Source organism: Halichoerus grypus, chromosome 10 (assembly GCF_964656455.1).
Source record: "Halichoerus grypus chromosome 10, mHalGry1.hap1.1, whole genome shotgun sequence".
Lineage (NCBI taxonomy): Eukaryota > Metazoa > Chordata > Mammalia > Carnivora > Phocidae > Halichoerus > Halichoerus grypus.
In genome coordinates this window covers 95,112,768-95,129,174 of record NC_135721.1, presented here as the reverse complement: position 1 = coordinate 95,129,174, position 16,407 = coordinate 95,112,768, and the positions used below count along the sequence as shown (strand labels likewise).

General features: G+C 43.5%; 1 protein-coding gene across 3 annotated transcripts in view; it reads left to right on the top strand.

Annotated features, from left to right (window-relative positions):
• Positions 1–16,407, top strand: part of SLC24A3 (solute carrier family 24 member 3) — a 487,300-nt gene that overhangs the window by 454,275 nt on the left and 16,618 nt on the right. For 2 of the 3 annotated variants that reach the window (XM_078056870.1, XM_078056869.1), the window contains exon 15: positions 1,096–1,208. In XM_078056870.1, coding sequence (XP_077912996.1) covers positions 1,096–1,208 — 113 coding nt within the window. Of the gene's footprint in view, positions 1–1,095; positions 1,209–2,213; positions 4,623–16,407 lie in introns of those variants that run through there. The other variant, XM_078056871.1, reaches the window with a different exon arrangement.

Here is a 16,407-nt window from a genome sequence, read left to right as displayed (position 1 = left end):
GGGGAAGGCCTATGGGTGAGGGGAGCTTTGGGGGATCCACATGGCAATTACCAGGGTGATGGGTGACTTCAGTGCTGTGTTAGTCAAAAAGCTAACTGGCATCAAAAGAACAGGGAAACAAGCCAGAAGATCTACCCTTAAGAAAGGCAGAGACATTTTCTAGGTAGCATGCAGAGGCCCTTCTGGAGAAGTAATGAATGTAACGAGAGCTAATCTTTGCTGAGTGCCACACACTGAGCAAAGCAGTTTAGGTACGTTATCTTATTTAATTTAAACAACTCTGTGGGGTGGGGAAAATCAGACCCCCATTCTATGGGTAGGGAAACCAAGGCTTAGAGAAGACAGACCCCATAGCCTAAGGTCTACCCAGCTGCAGTACCCCAACAGTGGTGGTTACCACAGGTCAGTCCTCAGTGTATGGCACAGCCTCCCCTCCTTCAAATCCAAGCTCACAGATGGACACCCCTTCCAGATGGCCATGCCCTTTGCTAGCACCCACTCTAATTTATATGCCTGATTTGTGCTAGATTGCATTTGTTTTCAACAAACACAATGTGTAACTACAACACTTAGCATAGTGTCCCCTAGAAGTCCTCACGAAATTCTACTGGTTATATTATTTTTCTTAATAGTGCTCAATTATTTAGAAAAAGAATTGAAGACAGTGTAGAGCAGTTGGGCGATGGTACTAAAATATATCAGTTTCATGGTGAGCTCATGAAAGGCTTAATAGAACTGTCAAGTTTATTCCTTTCTAGAAGGAAGTTTCAGAATTTGGGGAACTCTATTTGGTTTTTGGAATCATTCACATTTCGCCAGTGATCATGTTTGAAGGTCAACAGACCTTCTGAAGGTCAGAATGTGCATTTCGTTCTAGTCTGTTCTGTTCTTTTCCATTCCTTTCTACTGAAAATACATATTCTATTGAAAATACAGGTGGTAGCTTGGGAGGGAACCACCTTAGCAAATGAGCCAACAGACCTGCCAGCTAAGTCTCTGGCTGTCAGACCAAAGGGTTGGAAGATTGCCTTGGGGAGCCCCTGTACTATTCTGAGATCAACCTCCCTCATTCAAGTTGACCTCTTGTCCTTGCAGGCATGGGAGACATGGCTGTGTCCAACTCTATTGGGAGCAACGTGTTTGATATCCTCATCGGCCTTGGTCTCCCATGGGCCCTGCAGACTCTGGCTGTGGATTATGGATCCTACGTAAGTGGGTTTCCCCTGTGATTTCTCTTTAAATCTTGGGCTCTGCAGACTCTGTTTTCAGGGCAAAGGAGATGAGGAAATACTAATGCTGGGAGGCAAACAAACTCTTCCTCATCAAAGTCCTTCCAAAACCAGGCTTGCGGGGACATTCAGGACTCAAGTACAGGGTTGGCAAACTTCTTCTGGGAAGGGCCAGATAGTAACACTTTAGGCTTTGTGGGCCAGATGGTCTCTGTCACAACAACCCACCTCCGCAGCTGTAGCCTGAAAGCAGCCATAGACAATGTGCAAATGAGTGAGCATGGCTGTTTCAATACAACCTTATGTATAGAAACTGAAATTTGAATTCCATATAATTTTTACATGTCATGATCTATGGTATAGGATTCTTTTCATTCTTTTCAACCATGGAAAAATACAAAAATCATTCTGAACTCATGGGCCACGCAAAAATAGGAGGCTGACCAGATTTGGCCCATGGGCCATCCTCTGCCACCCCCTGTCTAGTGTGTTTGCTTTGTGGGAAAAATAATTTCATTCATGGAGGAAGGGACACAAAATACAAGATGACCCCCCTACCAGGGGTCTGGCGACAGACCCCATGAAGATGGCCTCCATGCTTTTTCTCAAGGCTAAGCTGATTGTGACTTCAGGTAGATTTACAGGTGAGTGACACGGAGGGTCTAGCTCTCTTTCCCAATTTGTTAAAATGTTTGCCCTCCGCTAATGGCAACTCTGTCCCAGACACTCACTATCCAAGGACTGAGGAAGAAATTGCAGTTGGAGATTTTTGCCTAGACATGGGAATAAAAGAGTAACGTGCCTCCAGATTTGTTAGACCCAACTCACTGCTGGTGTTTCTCCAGATGTGCTACCAAGCATTACCTTAGCCTATCTGCACAATTTGTTGTTAAGCAATGCTATATCCTATAGAAAATACTGTGGCTCATTTTATCAGATGACGGTTGTCTTCCAAGCTGCTTGACAAATGGCTGTTTCAACCAGGGAAGGTATCCAGACAGTTGCAATGAAATTGAAATCCATGCAGACAGTCCACGTGTTTTTGGTTCATCTGAAGTTACCCACTGCCTGAGAAATTTCACCAGAGGGTAAAGATAAGCACAAGAAGATGGAAAGAAGCAGAATATGTTCTAAGGAGTGAAGATCTCTGCTCTGTTGTCAGTGAAATTGGGTAATGACATGGTGAGAGAGGCCACATTCCCTGGGGGGGGGGAAGCTGCTTTCAGGAGGTAACTATGACATGAAATCTGAATAACTAGAGAGAACCAGCCAGGGGGATACTGGGGCAGTGTGGAGCATTCCAGGCAGAAGGAACAGCCAGTGCAAAGGCCCTGAGGCAGAGTTGCACTTGGCATGTTGGAGAGATAGAAGCAAGTCCAGTGTAAGTGGAGTAGAGTGAGCATAGGGGAGGGTCCCATGGTTTGACAGGCAGTTAGGAGGCTAGGCAGAGACAGATCATGTGGGTGCTCATCAGACAATAAAAAAATGATGATATTCAAACTTACATGACAATATGGATTTAGAAAATGATGTTTTTGATGACTTTTATGAGAGATTCAGCGGCATGAGTTTTAATCCTGCCCTAAGGTATAAGGACCCCTTAGCCTTGGCTAATTGTAATGTAAACAGATATCCACCAGGAAGGCCAGTTCTTCAATAGCCCCCAACAGTGCACTCTAAACCTCATCCCTCCCAGACTACTTGCTGTCTCAGACATTGCAGAGAGCCAAGCCAGTGCCCCTCGGAGTCATTGTCCCTGAAGATGATCTCCTTCAGAGGCAGACTACTCTGCCTCAGAGGCACACATTCCGTCACTCTCCCATTGGAAATGATGTCCCTTCTTCCAGGTGTGTCTCATTCAGAATTCCTCTCTGGACCCTCCCCATCACCACCACCAAATGGGGCCTCTCTCCATAGCCTTTCTTTCTATCTCACTCATGGCCCTTGTCCTAAATCTTGAATTTGTTTCATCTTCTTAAGTGATGCATATAAGAGAGACACTGAAGAAATGCCCTCCATGTTGGCCACTGAAAGGACATCATCCATTAGGTGGTCACAGGGTTCCAGATAATCTTCCGAAAGATTTTATGAGTGACATTGTTGTCAGTCAGGCACTTATGAAGGGACTCACATCAACCAAATTCACAGGAGTTTGATGTCTGTGCTAGAATGGCAATAGATGGTAGTAAGATATACAAGTGCCAGATAAAAAGCGTACTTATTCTGGACAATTTGTGCTCCATTTTCCTGGAGAAAGATCTTAATGTGGGAGGTATTTTGTTTTTCAGGTTTTGTTTAGTTTTTTTGTTTGTTTTTTCTTTTTTTTTAATTGAAGTGTTAGTTGACACAAAATGCTAGTTTGAGGTGTATAGCATAGTGATTCCACAAGTCTCTGTGTTATGCTGTGCTCACCACAAGTGTAGCTGCCCTCTGTGACCCTACAACACTATTACAATACCACTGACTGTTCCCTGTGCTGTGCCTTTCATCCCCGTGGCTTTTTCATTCCACACTGGAGCCTGTACCTCCCACAGGTGGGAGGTATTTGGGGAGCCCCATGACCACCCATTGCTTTTGGAGCACAAAGCAACATCATCCGTCAGTAACATAAAGAATATTCCAAGGGTCACATTCTTGGAGATTGGCTGAAGGTCAGTCATGGTTCTAGGCTCCCCTAAAAGCATGCAAGGTTTAAGTCACCAGACCTGCTGCATTAACACATTCTGCGTAGAAGATCAAATTAGAATTTATATGTTAGAATAAGTACCACTGCTACTATATCACAAACCCCCAAATTTCCCTGGGGTAGCCCAGCAAAGCTTTATTTCTTGCCCCAAATCCATTGCAGATATTTCCATTCTGGCAGCTCTCATGGATCTCCAAACAGAAACTCAGGGACTAGGGCTTATTTCATTCTGTGGTTCTATCCTCTGGGAGTCCTTCTCCAATAGACACACAGAAAGCAGAGAAAGCAAGGGCATGGAAGATTATGTAGATCTTTTTTTGACAAGAACTGAAGGTGATGTGCGTCCTGCCTGCTCCCACCCATTGTCCAGATGAGTCAAATGTTCCCACCAAGAGGCAAGAAGGATCCAGGACACTTGTTTAGCTATTTTAGGAGAGGAGATGCAGGTGTCAGTGGACACTAGCAGCCTCTAAAGTCTGGGGCATCAGGTTGAGAGTGGGAGCCAACAAGAGGGTTTGCTGGATAACCTTTTACTGGAGCTATTGAATTGTTGTTGTCTGAAGCATAAACCCATATCATAGGGTTCTCTCCCTGCCACGACAACCATCCTGGGGCACATTGGCCAATCCTACCTCTTTGAGCTCCTTTTTTCTGGGTCATATGTGGACCCTTCCTCTCCCAGTTAATATACCTTTCCTGTACTTAAGTTGAGAACAATATTATTGATTGTATTGAATTTCTCTCATTAAAGTCACTGCTTCCTTAAAATACAAGTTCACCTTGATTCTGTTTTGCCATTCCTCAAATAATTTCTTGGGTTTTCTACAGTCAAGTCATCTTAACTTGACTTTGTTATTCTTTTTTTCTGATTATAAAAATAGCTCATGGTCTTTATCGAAAATTAGAGAAACTCTAGTTAGAGAACACTCTGGAGCAGTGCCTGCCCAATAGAACTTTATATAATGATGGAAGTGTTCTATATTGTACTGTCAAATACATTAGCCACTAGCTCCATGAGACCTTTTAAGAACTTGAAATGTGGTTGGTTCAAGTGAAGACCTGGATTTTTAATTTCATTTTAATTAATTTCAATTTATGTAGCCACATATGGCTTATGGCTGCCCATGTGACTCTGCAGATTCAGAGGATACAATAAAAAACATGCGTAGTTCAATCCGTAAATATCAATTGCTAATATTTTAGCATATTTTTCTTTCCACTTTGGTTCACATAGCTGAGACTTCACTGTAAAATTGCTTTTTTTTACTCCTTATGATAGCAAACACATTTTCCTTAAAATCTTAGAGAAACATCATCCTTAAAGACAACCTCATATTCTAGTTACACCAAAATTTATTTAACCATGCTGCTGCTGTTAGACACATACTGCTTCAAGATTTTCACGGTTATAAATAATGATGCAACATACATCTTTGTGTATTGATCTTATTGATTTTAGAGATCTATAAAAAATTCTGCATAAAACTGTATTTGCATTTGAGGTTATTTTCCTAGAGCTGGAGTTGTTACATAGAATATGAACACTTTGAAGCTCTTTACACATGCCTAATTATTTTTCCAAATGACAGTATTCCTTACATTTTAATTTGTCTTTATTTCATTTCTGAGATTTGGAGGACAGCTTCATGGCACAGTCCTATTCTTTTCTTTTTTTTTTTTTAAACACAGGCTTTACCCCGGCATTCTGACCACAGGAAGCTCCATGAGGGTGAGCTTCCTTGTGGCACATAGTATGGGGCGTGTACATAATTGAGCCATGAAAAAAGTGTCAAATATATTGGGAATAGCACAACCTAACTTCCTTTGGAAATGCTACTAATGACCCTCTGTCATTATTTAATCATACTCAGTCTTGGGTGTCTCCCTCCCTCCACAGGCTGCTCTATGTAATGTTCCATCTCTCATTTTATGGTTCACATTTAGATCCCATCTTCATTGGCACCCCAGACTCTGCCTAGCTTCTATGCCCCTTAACCCAGCTCAGAGCACTGGGTGTGGATCTGTTGAGTTCTCCAGCAAATCCATCTGGTGTGTTCTTGTTTCATTTCCTCACTTACCACTTATCAAAGTTATGAAGAAGTAAAAGTCAGACCTATGTGAATTTTAACTACTTTTTGTTGCCTCTGGTGAAAACTAGAGAGTAGTGGCTAAAGAGCAGGCAGCAAAAAGATGAAAAGAAACCGTACTCTAAATATCCTGGAAAATTGATCCATGAATAATAGACTTTTACCACATTGACTCTCTCCAGCAGCAGGGGATGCACAGACAGGGGCAGGGGATGCACATCCTTCCAGTGTCCCTAAGATCCATTGATCCATTGTGTTTATTTTTTCTTTACTGTGGTTACAACGTACAATCGTATAAGGTAAAATCAAAACCTTTCCAAACAACAGCAACAACAACTCATTCTAGATACAAACCAGTTCCTCCCCACAGCTTTGAAATCTCCCTGACTGAACATGGACATCAGACCTGAAATTCCAATTCAGCAAAGCACATTGTCTGCCGTAAATGAGCCCCACTGATCTGCCCTCCTTTCCCATCCTTCTGACATTCTCCCAACACTCTTCAGGGAGCAGAAAATTAAGCATGATTTTCATTCAGTAATATCCACAGCCATGAAAACATACGCTTTTCAGGTTCCAAACTTTAGTGACAGGGCAACATCATGAAGACAAAAATTCAGGCCCTCTTAGATGTTTGGCTCAAATTCATGTTTTCCATCTGTAGATGACATCATTGGGTCACTCTGGTCATTCTGCTGGGATTGTGCAAGGAGCACATCTAATCCTGTGGTTGAAGATTACCCTGAACTGAAGTGGAGGGGAAAATATAGGAGAAGAAACAGGCCACTTTGGTGATCAACAGCCATGGCACATAGGAGAGTGCTCCTGGGGGAACTTTTGGTCAGAAGACTGGAAAAAGACATGTCATGTTACATTTTCATCCAAATGCTATTTCTGTACTCAGTTCCAGAGAGATCTTCATTTTATGCCCAGGATACAAGCATCCAATGTAGGCCTCGCTTTTGAAAGCAGAAAATCAGTAATTAATCTATAAACTGTTCATGAACCTCAGGGAAATCAAGATTTTTTTTATATACGGTGTGAGGTAAGGGTCCAGTTTCATTGTTTTGAATGTGGACATATGTTTGTTTTAGCAACATGTGTTAAAAAGGAGATTTCATTTTGAACTTTTAAAATTCAAAGGAAAATATTTAACTTATTTTTTTATTTATTTTTATAAAATTTGAGTATAGTTGGCACACAATATTACATTAGTTTCAGTTGTACAACTTAGTGTTTTGACAAGTTAATACATTATGCTTTGTTCACCACAAGTATAGTTACTGTCTGTCCCCTTACATCACTATTACAGTATCGTTGACTGTATTCCTTATACTCTTTTACTCCCATGGCTTACTCATTCCATAACTGGAGGCCTTCACCCATTTTGCCCAACACCCCACCTCCCTCCCCTCTGGCAACAATCAGTTTATTCTCTGTACTTACAAGTCTAATTCTGCTTATTGTTTGCGTATTCACATTTTTAGATTCCACTTATGAGTGGAATCATAATAGTACTTGTCTTTCTCAGCCTGACTTATTTCACTTAGCCTAATACCCTCTAGGTCCATCCATGTTGTCTCAAATGGCATGATCCCATCCTTTGTTATGGCAGTGTAATATTCCACTATAAATACGTGTGTGTGTGTGTGTGTGTGTGTGTGTGTGTGTGTGTGTGTAGGTATATATGCATACACACACACACACACTACCTCTTCCTTATCAATTCATCTATTGATGGATGCTTAGGTTCCTTCCATGTCTTGACTATTGTAAATAGGGGTGCATTTATCTTTTTGAGTTAATGTTTTTGTTTTCTCTTAGTAAATATCCAGTAGTGGAATTACTGGATCATATGGTATTTCTATTTTTAACTTTTTGAGGAACCTCCATACTGTTTTCCACAGTGGCTGCACCAATTTACATTCTCACCAACAGTGCACAAGGGTTCCTTTTTCTCCACATCCTTGCAAATACTTCTTATTTCTTGCCGTTTTTATTTTAGCCATTCTGACAGAGGTGAGGTGATATCTCATTGTGGTTTTGATTTGCATTTCCCTGATAATGTGACATTAAGCATCTTTTCATGTGTCTGTTGGCCATCTGTATGTCTTCTTTGGAAAGATATCTACTTACTTTTCAGTAATATTCATGACTTAGGAGCTATTAGGAAGCTATGTAGTCTAGAACCCTGGATTTTATAAGTAGTAAAATCTTAACTATCAGGAAAAGTTTTGAGCCTGAGTCAGAATGAAAAGGTGAATGGTCAAGAAGGAGGGAAGGACAGCCAGGTGAGCTGAATTAGGGAGAGACAGAGTAACAAAAGCATCCTCAGATCCTAGTGGCATTCTTTAAAATGCTACTTTTTTAGTATTTTACTCAGATAGTTTGATGTCTTTGGTTGAGAGGGCATTCAATGAAGAGGAAATACCATAAGCAAAAGAATACCTCAGGTCCTGACCACATGCCTAGCTCTCTGGCCCTTTCACATGCTGCCCAAATACAGCGTCACACTGCACATTGCATAATCTCTTCTCCATGTCCCTGTTGATCTATTCTCTTTCCTACCTTGTCTGATAGTTATGCACCCACATCATCTACCTGCTACTAGAGTCTGAATGTAGGACCATGTCCACTTCATGTTTGCCATTCACACTGTACACTTTGCCATCTTACACATAGCAGGACATTTTACTTGTTTAAATAGAGAATAAATTTTATTTCGTCAAAGGTGGGGGCAAGCAACTCCTCATACATCAATAGCTCCTGAGAGCTTTACCATATTTCAGCTCAGGTAAAAAAAAAAAAAAATTATATTCATGGTGGTGATTCTGAGTCATCAAAAAAAGTTATGAAACATATCCATCAAAAACAGTTAAGTTGTTGGCCTGTAGAGAGATGGACTTTAATTTTCTGGGAGACTTTACTTCTACAGACTACATCTTTGCCTAGTAATGGTAGACCAAAATAGTGGCCCAGGATTTGGCCCAATCAAGCTGTGTCTTTTGGTTTTCCTGGAAGCCAGGGGTCCCAGCAAATAACCATCTGGAACCAGATCACCTCACAGAAGGGGTAAAGGGGCTGCTATGAGGGGCTTCTCTTGTCCTTTTCCAGCTCATTCTTCAGGTATCAGCTTGGATGTCTACTGTGATCTCCCAAGCTTGGGTCAGGTCTCATTCCTGTGTTTTTAAGCAGCTCCCATCATTGCTTACCTTTGACCCTTTGTCTGAGTCTCCCCCAGACAGGTGATCTCCCTGAGGGCAAGAACTGTACCCATCTTATGCATTTGTTTTTCCTCTATGCCTGGTAGTGCCTGGTACTTAGAAGGTGCTCAAAAATATTTGTTGGATGGATGGAAGCATGCATGGATGCATGGATAGATGGATAGATGGATGGATGGATAGATGATCCTAACTTTTCCACCTTGGGTGGAAAACATGTGAACAGAACAGAATAAAGCAAAAGGATGACCTGAGAAGAGAGCAAGGGGGAAGAAAACAGCAATAGGAATAGCTTAGGGGCACCTGGATGGCTCAATCAGTTCAGCATCCAACTCTTGGTTTCAGCTCAGCTCATGATCTCATGGGTCACTCAGTGGGGAGTCTGCTTGAGATTCTCTCTCTGCCCCTCTCCCCACTCATATATGTGCTTGCTCTCTCTCTCTCAAATAAATAAATCTTTAAGTCCTTTTTAAAAAAAGAATAACTTAATATTCATTGAGTACCTACTATATGCACACGTGGCCTCATCTAATCCTGACAATAGCTAAATAAAGCAAGGATTACTTCTTCAACCAGCATTGTTGTTTGTGCAGCTGCTAAATGTGCCAAGAACTTGGTGAGGTGCTGGGAACACAGAATGATAAGATAGAGTAGATACTTCCCCTTAGAACGTGCACCAGGGTGGGGAAGACAGACAGTGAGTGAGTGACAAGTACATGAGTGTGCTAACTTGGGAGAGCAAAAGCCTCATGAAGGTAATGATGTGATAGGGTGGGTGGCACACATCACTGTGGATTCTTTGGATAGGGAGGTGGGTTCTGTGCTGAGGAGCAAAAGATAAAAAAGAGCTGGGTGTTTGCAGGGCAGGGGGAGCATTCTAGAAAGAGGGGGCTGCAAGTGCCAAGGCACTGAGGCATGCTGTGTCTGAGACTAGAAGGGAAGCCAGGCAATAGAAACGCAGGGGTGAGGTGGGCAGGGGTCATGGGTTTCATTCTAAGTGCACTGCTGTCCCAAGTCCTCTTCTGCAGATCAGGCAACCACAGCTCAGAGAGGTTGTCACAGTCAAAAATAGGCAGAAAGAAGACAGTGAGACTTTTTTCTCTCCCCAGAACACCAGAGACTAAAGCAGGAGGGAAGACTATTGCTAAAAGTAAATGGTGCCACAATGCCACCATGCACAGTTGAGGGCACAGGAATGCGGGGGATGTCGCTGGGGTGGGATTTTAGACCGTATCCATCCCTGAGTTTGAATCTTCGCTAGAAGAGAAGAAAGGATCTGCTTATAAGGCTAAAGCAAGCTCTGCAGCTTTACATAAAGAAAGAAGGACCTGACAAATCATAAAAGACTCTTAATCATAGGAAACAAACTGAGGGTTGCTGGAGGGTGGGAGGAGGGAGGATAGGGTAACTGGGTAATGAACATTAAGGTGGGCACGTGATGTAATGAGCACTGGGTATGATATAAGACTGATGAATCACTGACCTCCACCTCTGAAACCAATAATACATTATATGTTAATTAATTGAATTCAAATTTTTAAAAAAGGAAGGAAACAACTCCTGACCTGCAGATTCCCATCCTAAAACACCCACAGACATTGTGGCAGCTAAAATCCTTGCTGCCCTAGGCCATGGTGCATTATATGTCTACAATGGTTTTCTGACTGAAGGTTGGAGGAAACATTCTGGATCCTTCCATGAGGATTACATGTTTATTCAGTCCCTGGGTCCCCACCTGGCTTTCACCAGGCCCCCCCTGGCCAGCCCCCAATGCCCAGCCACATTTGGGGGACATCTCTGTGTAACCTCATGATGTGATACAGAACTCACTTGGAAAAATAGTTTCAGTTTCATGAAAAAGCAAACTTAAGGGTTTATTTGCCATGAGCATTTTGCCTTCCCTCTTCACCTCCAACTTTTCCTGGGAGAGAGGCTTCATTTCTGAAAGGACCCTCAGGGACCTCCTTCCATGTAGCATGGCAGTAAATCCCATGACATCTCAGCATCCCTCACATCAGAAGCTAGAAGCCCGCGTGGGTTTAATCGCCCCTCCTGCCCTCATAATGGACCTGCTGACAATTCTGAAGCAATTTTTCCATCTCTACTAGATGGGGCTTCTAAGTCATAATTACTGGATAATTACCATCAAGACGGCTGTTTTGTGCATAGTATTAGGTTCAGGCATTTGATGGTGAAGAATAAATGCAGTTTTACAGATTTTGACATTTCTTAGCACTTGTGGTTTGCTCAGAAGCCAGCTAGCTACCTAAGTGCCTGAAACATTTCTAAAAGTCAGAGTTTGGAAAATGAGCACTTCTTGTCCCATTTTTGTGATGAATGTCTGTTCCACATGCTCTAACAGATTTAAGAAGGTCACCAGGCAAGCTCTGGGAAGCCAGGACAAAACTCAGATCTCTGAGCTAGGGCTTAGAAATGCAAAATGAATCCACAAAGTAATAGAGGGAGAAAGAGTTTATTTTTTTTTTTTCCAAGCCAAGAGCCCATCTAACTCCAGAATCCACAAAGGTAAAAGGAGGAGGTGATCAGAAACATTCTTATCCCATACTTTCTGCCCAGTTCATTCTTTTTCTGATCAAACATTAACTGAATGCTTACTGTGTGCTAAGCTGGTAACCCCCACTGGGGATGCCTGGGTGAGCAGGCCAGACACCGTCCTGTGCCCCTGGGACTGTAGCCTCTGGAAGGAGACAGTTACACAAGAAATACCAAAACAAAGTGTGATGCACGCCCCCCTAGAGCTGGTTGTGTGGGAGTTGCTCAGTATATGGCAGGGGTTAGGAAGGTAAGGAAGTGATGCTTATTCTGAGAATCTGAGATTATCAGGAGCCAAGCAGGTAAAGAATGTGAGAGGAACAGTTTGTAGAAGACCAAGATCCAAGAAAGCTTCACACACTGAAGGATCTGAGGGTGGCACCTAGGATGGGGGGAGAGGTTTGGGGGGCAGGAAGTGGCAAAGTGGAGGGATGAGTGGCTGGGGTGAATTTAGAGATAGAGAGGGACCATGTGCTAAAGGACATGGTGAGCTAAAGCCAAGGCAGTGGGAAAATGAAGGAGGGAGTGGTGTGATTCCATGTGCCTTTTAGGAAGAAGATTCTGGCTACTACACAGAGAAGAGTTTGGAGCCAGATCAGACTGATGACAGCAAGACCTGTTACGAGGCATTTGAAAGAGAGAGAAAATATAGTGACCTAGACTAGGATAGTTGTATAAGTTAGCTATTGCTACCATAATGCTGTGTAACAAACCATCCCCAAACTCAGCAGCCTGCATACATTATCATGTATTTCTCATTCATGCATCTGCAAGGTGACGAGTGTTTGGCCAATCTAGGTTTGGCTCCAAGCTTCAGACGGGGCTATTCCTTGTGTCTCTCATCCTCTTTGGACCAGTGACTTCCTGAGACACATTCCTTGCAGGATGAACACACAAGAGGTCATGTCAATGATGGAAGTATATTTCAAACCTATGTTTTTGTTAAATCCACTAATATCCCATTGGCCAAGCAAATCACATGGCCAAGCCCAACTCCAAGAGGCAGAGAAATGCCTCTGCCCACCATGAGGCTGTGGAAAGGGGGTGGACACAGAACTCTGACAGTGGGGCACTGGAGCTGCCTCTTACAGGCTCTGGAGAACTGAACGGCTCTTTGTAACCTTGCCTTCAGTGAGGCCATATTGGTAACTTACACCCAGCCAGAGTGGAGTGTTTCAGCCATGGAAAGAAGCAGAATGCCAAAATGCCACTAATAAGGCCAGTCTACAAACTGTTCCCACAGCATCTGGTTAGGGAATTTGGGGACAGTTTGCTGGCATCTTACTGAATGGTTCTTCTTGAGGTTGTCCTAGCAGAGCTCCTGTACTTACAGTCCCCCATGGATGGGCTTCCCTGGGTTGCCTAAGGCCTGAAGCCTATTCATTTCACTACCCCAGTTTAGATCCTCCCAGAAACCATTCAATCCTGAGACAAAGATTTGAGGTGAGGTGGGTATTGGGAAGGGGCAAGAAACTCCCAACAGAGGAGTGGGGATGGGCAGGGAGATGGGCAGGGAAGGCAGCCAACCGAAGTCATGGTGACTGGAGCTGAGTCCCTGGGGGGTGGGGGGCTCTAGCAAATGGTGTACACTCCCATCTCAGAATGACCACATCTGAGGGGCAGGGGAGCTACGTGTTTATGCACCCACCCCAAGAGTCATTGGTACAGGGTAGCTTGGCACTTCCAGAGTTCAGGAAAAAGCCCTTGAGGCACAGACACTGGTATTGTTGTGGAGAGGCAGCTGGTCCCACAAAAATGGTAAGAAGGGGGCACTGGGACATGGATGGGGTCCCAGAGGTATCTGCCACACTGGCATCTGTGGTTCTTAAAGTTTATTCAGGATGGTTTTAGAAATGATAAGCAGGAAAGGTCAAGATGCCACTTTTGAGGGTTCTTAGTGGGTGAAGAGAACTCTAGCATTTTCCCTGTGCCCTGCAGGGTGCAAGGAAAAGTCTAGAATTTACTGTCAGAATTCCAATTTTCAGTCTACACTGATCCCTTACCAGCTTCCTGGCCTTGTGTGATATTATGATTTATAGTAAATACATGTTTGATCTTCATCCCTGTTTCTAGCACAGAGCTCCTAAAACTTCTGGAATTTTCCCAATGATGAGAGCTATAAGGTGTCTTCTGTTATGTTAATGAGGTGACTTTCCTATCCCATCTAAGGGTGGGAGCTGGTTGCCAGGAGAACCAACCACGTGATTAAAAGGTTGAAACTTTCAGTCCTACCCCTGACAGGGAGAGGAGAGAGGCTGGAAGTTGAATCATTGCAAATAGCCAATGATTTAATCAATTCCCTATGCAGTGAAGCCTCTATACAAACGCAGAAGGATGGGGTTCCGAGAGCTTCCGGGTTAGTGAACACGTGGAGATTTGGGGAGAGTGGTTTGCTCCAAGACAGCATGGAGGCTCTGCTCCCTTTCCCCATACCTCGCCCTGTGCATCTCCTCCATCTGGCTGCCCCTACAAGTTATATCCTTTTATAACACACCCGTCATCTAGTCAGTAAAATGTGTTCCTCAGTTCTGTGAGCCACTCTAACAAACTAACCAAGACCAAGGAGGGGGTCCTTGGAATCTCCAATCTATAGCTAGTCCATCAGAAGCACAGGTGAGACCTGGACTTGTGATTGGTATCTGGGGGCAGGCAGGGCAGTCTTGTAGGACTGAGCCCTTTCCCTGTGCGATCTGATGTTGTCACTGGGTAAATAGTGTCAGAAGTGCATTAAATTGTTAGGGCGTCTGAGTGGCTCAGTCAGTTAAGCGTCTACCTTCCGCTCAGGTCATGATCCCGGAGTCCTGGGATCGAGTTCCACATCAAGCCCCGCATCAGGTTCCCTGCTCAACAGGAAGTCTGCTTCTCCCTCCGCCCCTCCCCCCTGCTCATGCTCTCTCTCTCTCTCTCTCTCAAATAAATAAATAAATTCTTTAAAAAAAAGAAAAAAAGAATTGAGTTAAATTGTAGGACACCCATCTGGGGTCACCGAAATGCTTGATGTGTGGGGAAAACCCACACCCACACACGAATGGGAATTGGTGAGCAGAATCTTACCTTGGCCAAGTGCTGAACTTCCCAGAGCATTAGTTGTCTCATCTTTACATGGGGAGAACAAACCCACCCTACCTACCTCCAGAGTCATCACTAGAATTCCACACAGCCCTGTGTTTGTGAGAGTCCTCTGGATGGGACAGGACTCAGGCACCAGCTGCCATTGAAGCGCCTCTTCTCTGTAGGCTTATTCACTTTCTCACCTCATTTAATTGTTCTGGGAAAGAGATTCCCACCCAGCGATATTTTACAACATCAAACCAAGGCTAGACACATCCATTTGGAGCCTACACCCACACGAATGTTCAAACTACCCAAATCTGAAAATGCAAAGTGACATGCGCATGCATTCCAGGTCATAAATAAATTAGCAAAAATATAGGGGCTCCTTATTTTTCCTAAAAGAATTCCTCTGGATGTGTACAGTTGACTTCAAACCATAGAGATATTTTAAACTATAATATGGGGAAGTCAAAATCTTTGAGGCTAGGGATTTTGGGTCCCCAAACTGTGTAGGATTTAGGGAACTACTTATGAACCATGTGCAGAAATAAAGCTAGGTCTGAATGGGTGTCTGTGTGTGCATGCAGATGAAAAAATATACATGCATCATGGGCTAAATTTCTGTTGACTTGGCAACCAGCCAGCCTTCTGTTTTCTCTGCAACAATTGCCATGAGGGAATTAGAGAATGAATTCCGTATTTTGAAGGAAAGAAATAAAAACAGTGTTCAATGTCAGGGCAATTGTACCTTGCATGCTCTTCGGTGGGCATTTCCATGGAGATTTGCTGCATTTGCACTTAATGGACCCTGTATCTGTGACTCAGGAAGCAGGGAAACCATTGTTTAGATCAACACTATGCACGGCTAGAGCTCCAGGTCTTTTGCAAAGGTAGTTCAGAGATGAGACGGGTCCGTGCTATTGCTGGCTTGCACGATCCAAGAAACTAGATTTTAAGGGGGTTGAGTTAAATTTGCTGCCCTTGGGGAAACTTATTGGGGTGATGGAAATGTTTTATATCTTGTTGAGATGTGGGTTACATGGGTACGTGCATTTGTCAAAACTTAGCCAATAGGAGAGATTTGAGCCTTTACTGTATGCAAATTATGCCTCATTTTTTTTTTTTTACAAAAAAACCTATTTTGGTGCCCTCTCACTGTGTTGCTTAAAAAGATCAGCTTAAAACCACCCCCACATCAGTCTTCTCATCCAGCTCTGAAATCTTGCCCCTTGCCACCCAGCCTTACTACCTCCAATGTGCACACACACCCCATGTGTGTGCACACACGTGCACAAGCATACACATATGCTCAGCATCACCCGCAGATGTTTATTTAAACGTACAATATATGTAGACAAGTGGGGAGCTAGGTGCTAGGTGGAAGGAGGAAAAACTGAAGACCCAGGCATCTGCCATCAGAGCAGTGGGACGAGCTGGGGAGGTAAGAAGGTTACCCAGGCAAGGTCAGGACATGATCTGCATCAGAAGTGAGGATAGGGCCAGCGAGGGCTCAGTGAACTTAGAAGAGACAAAAGGACTGAGGGAGGGATGGGCAGAATAGATGGAAGTAAAAAGGA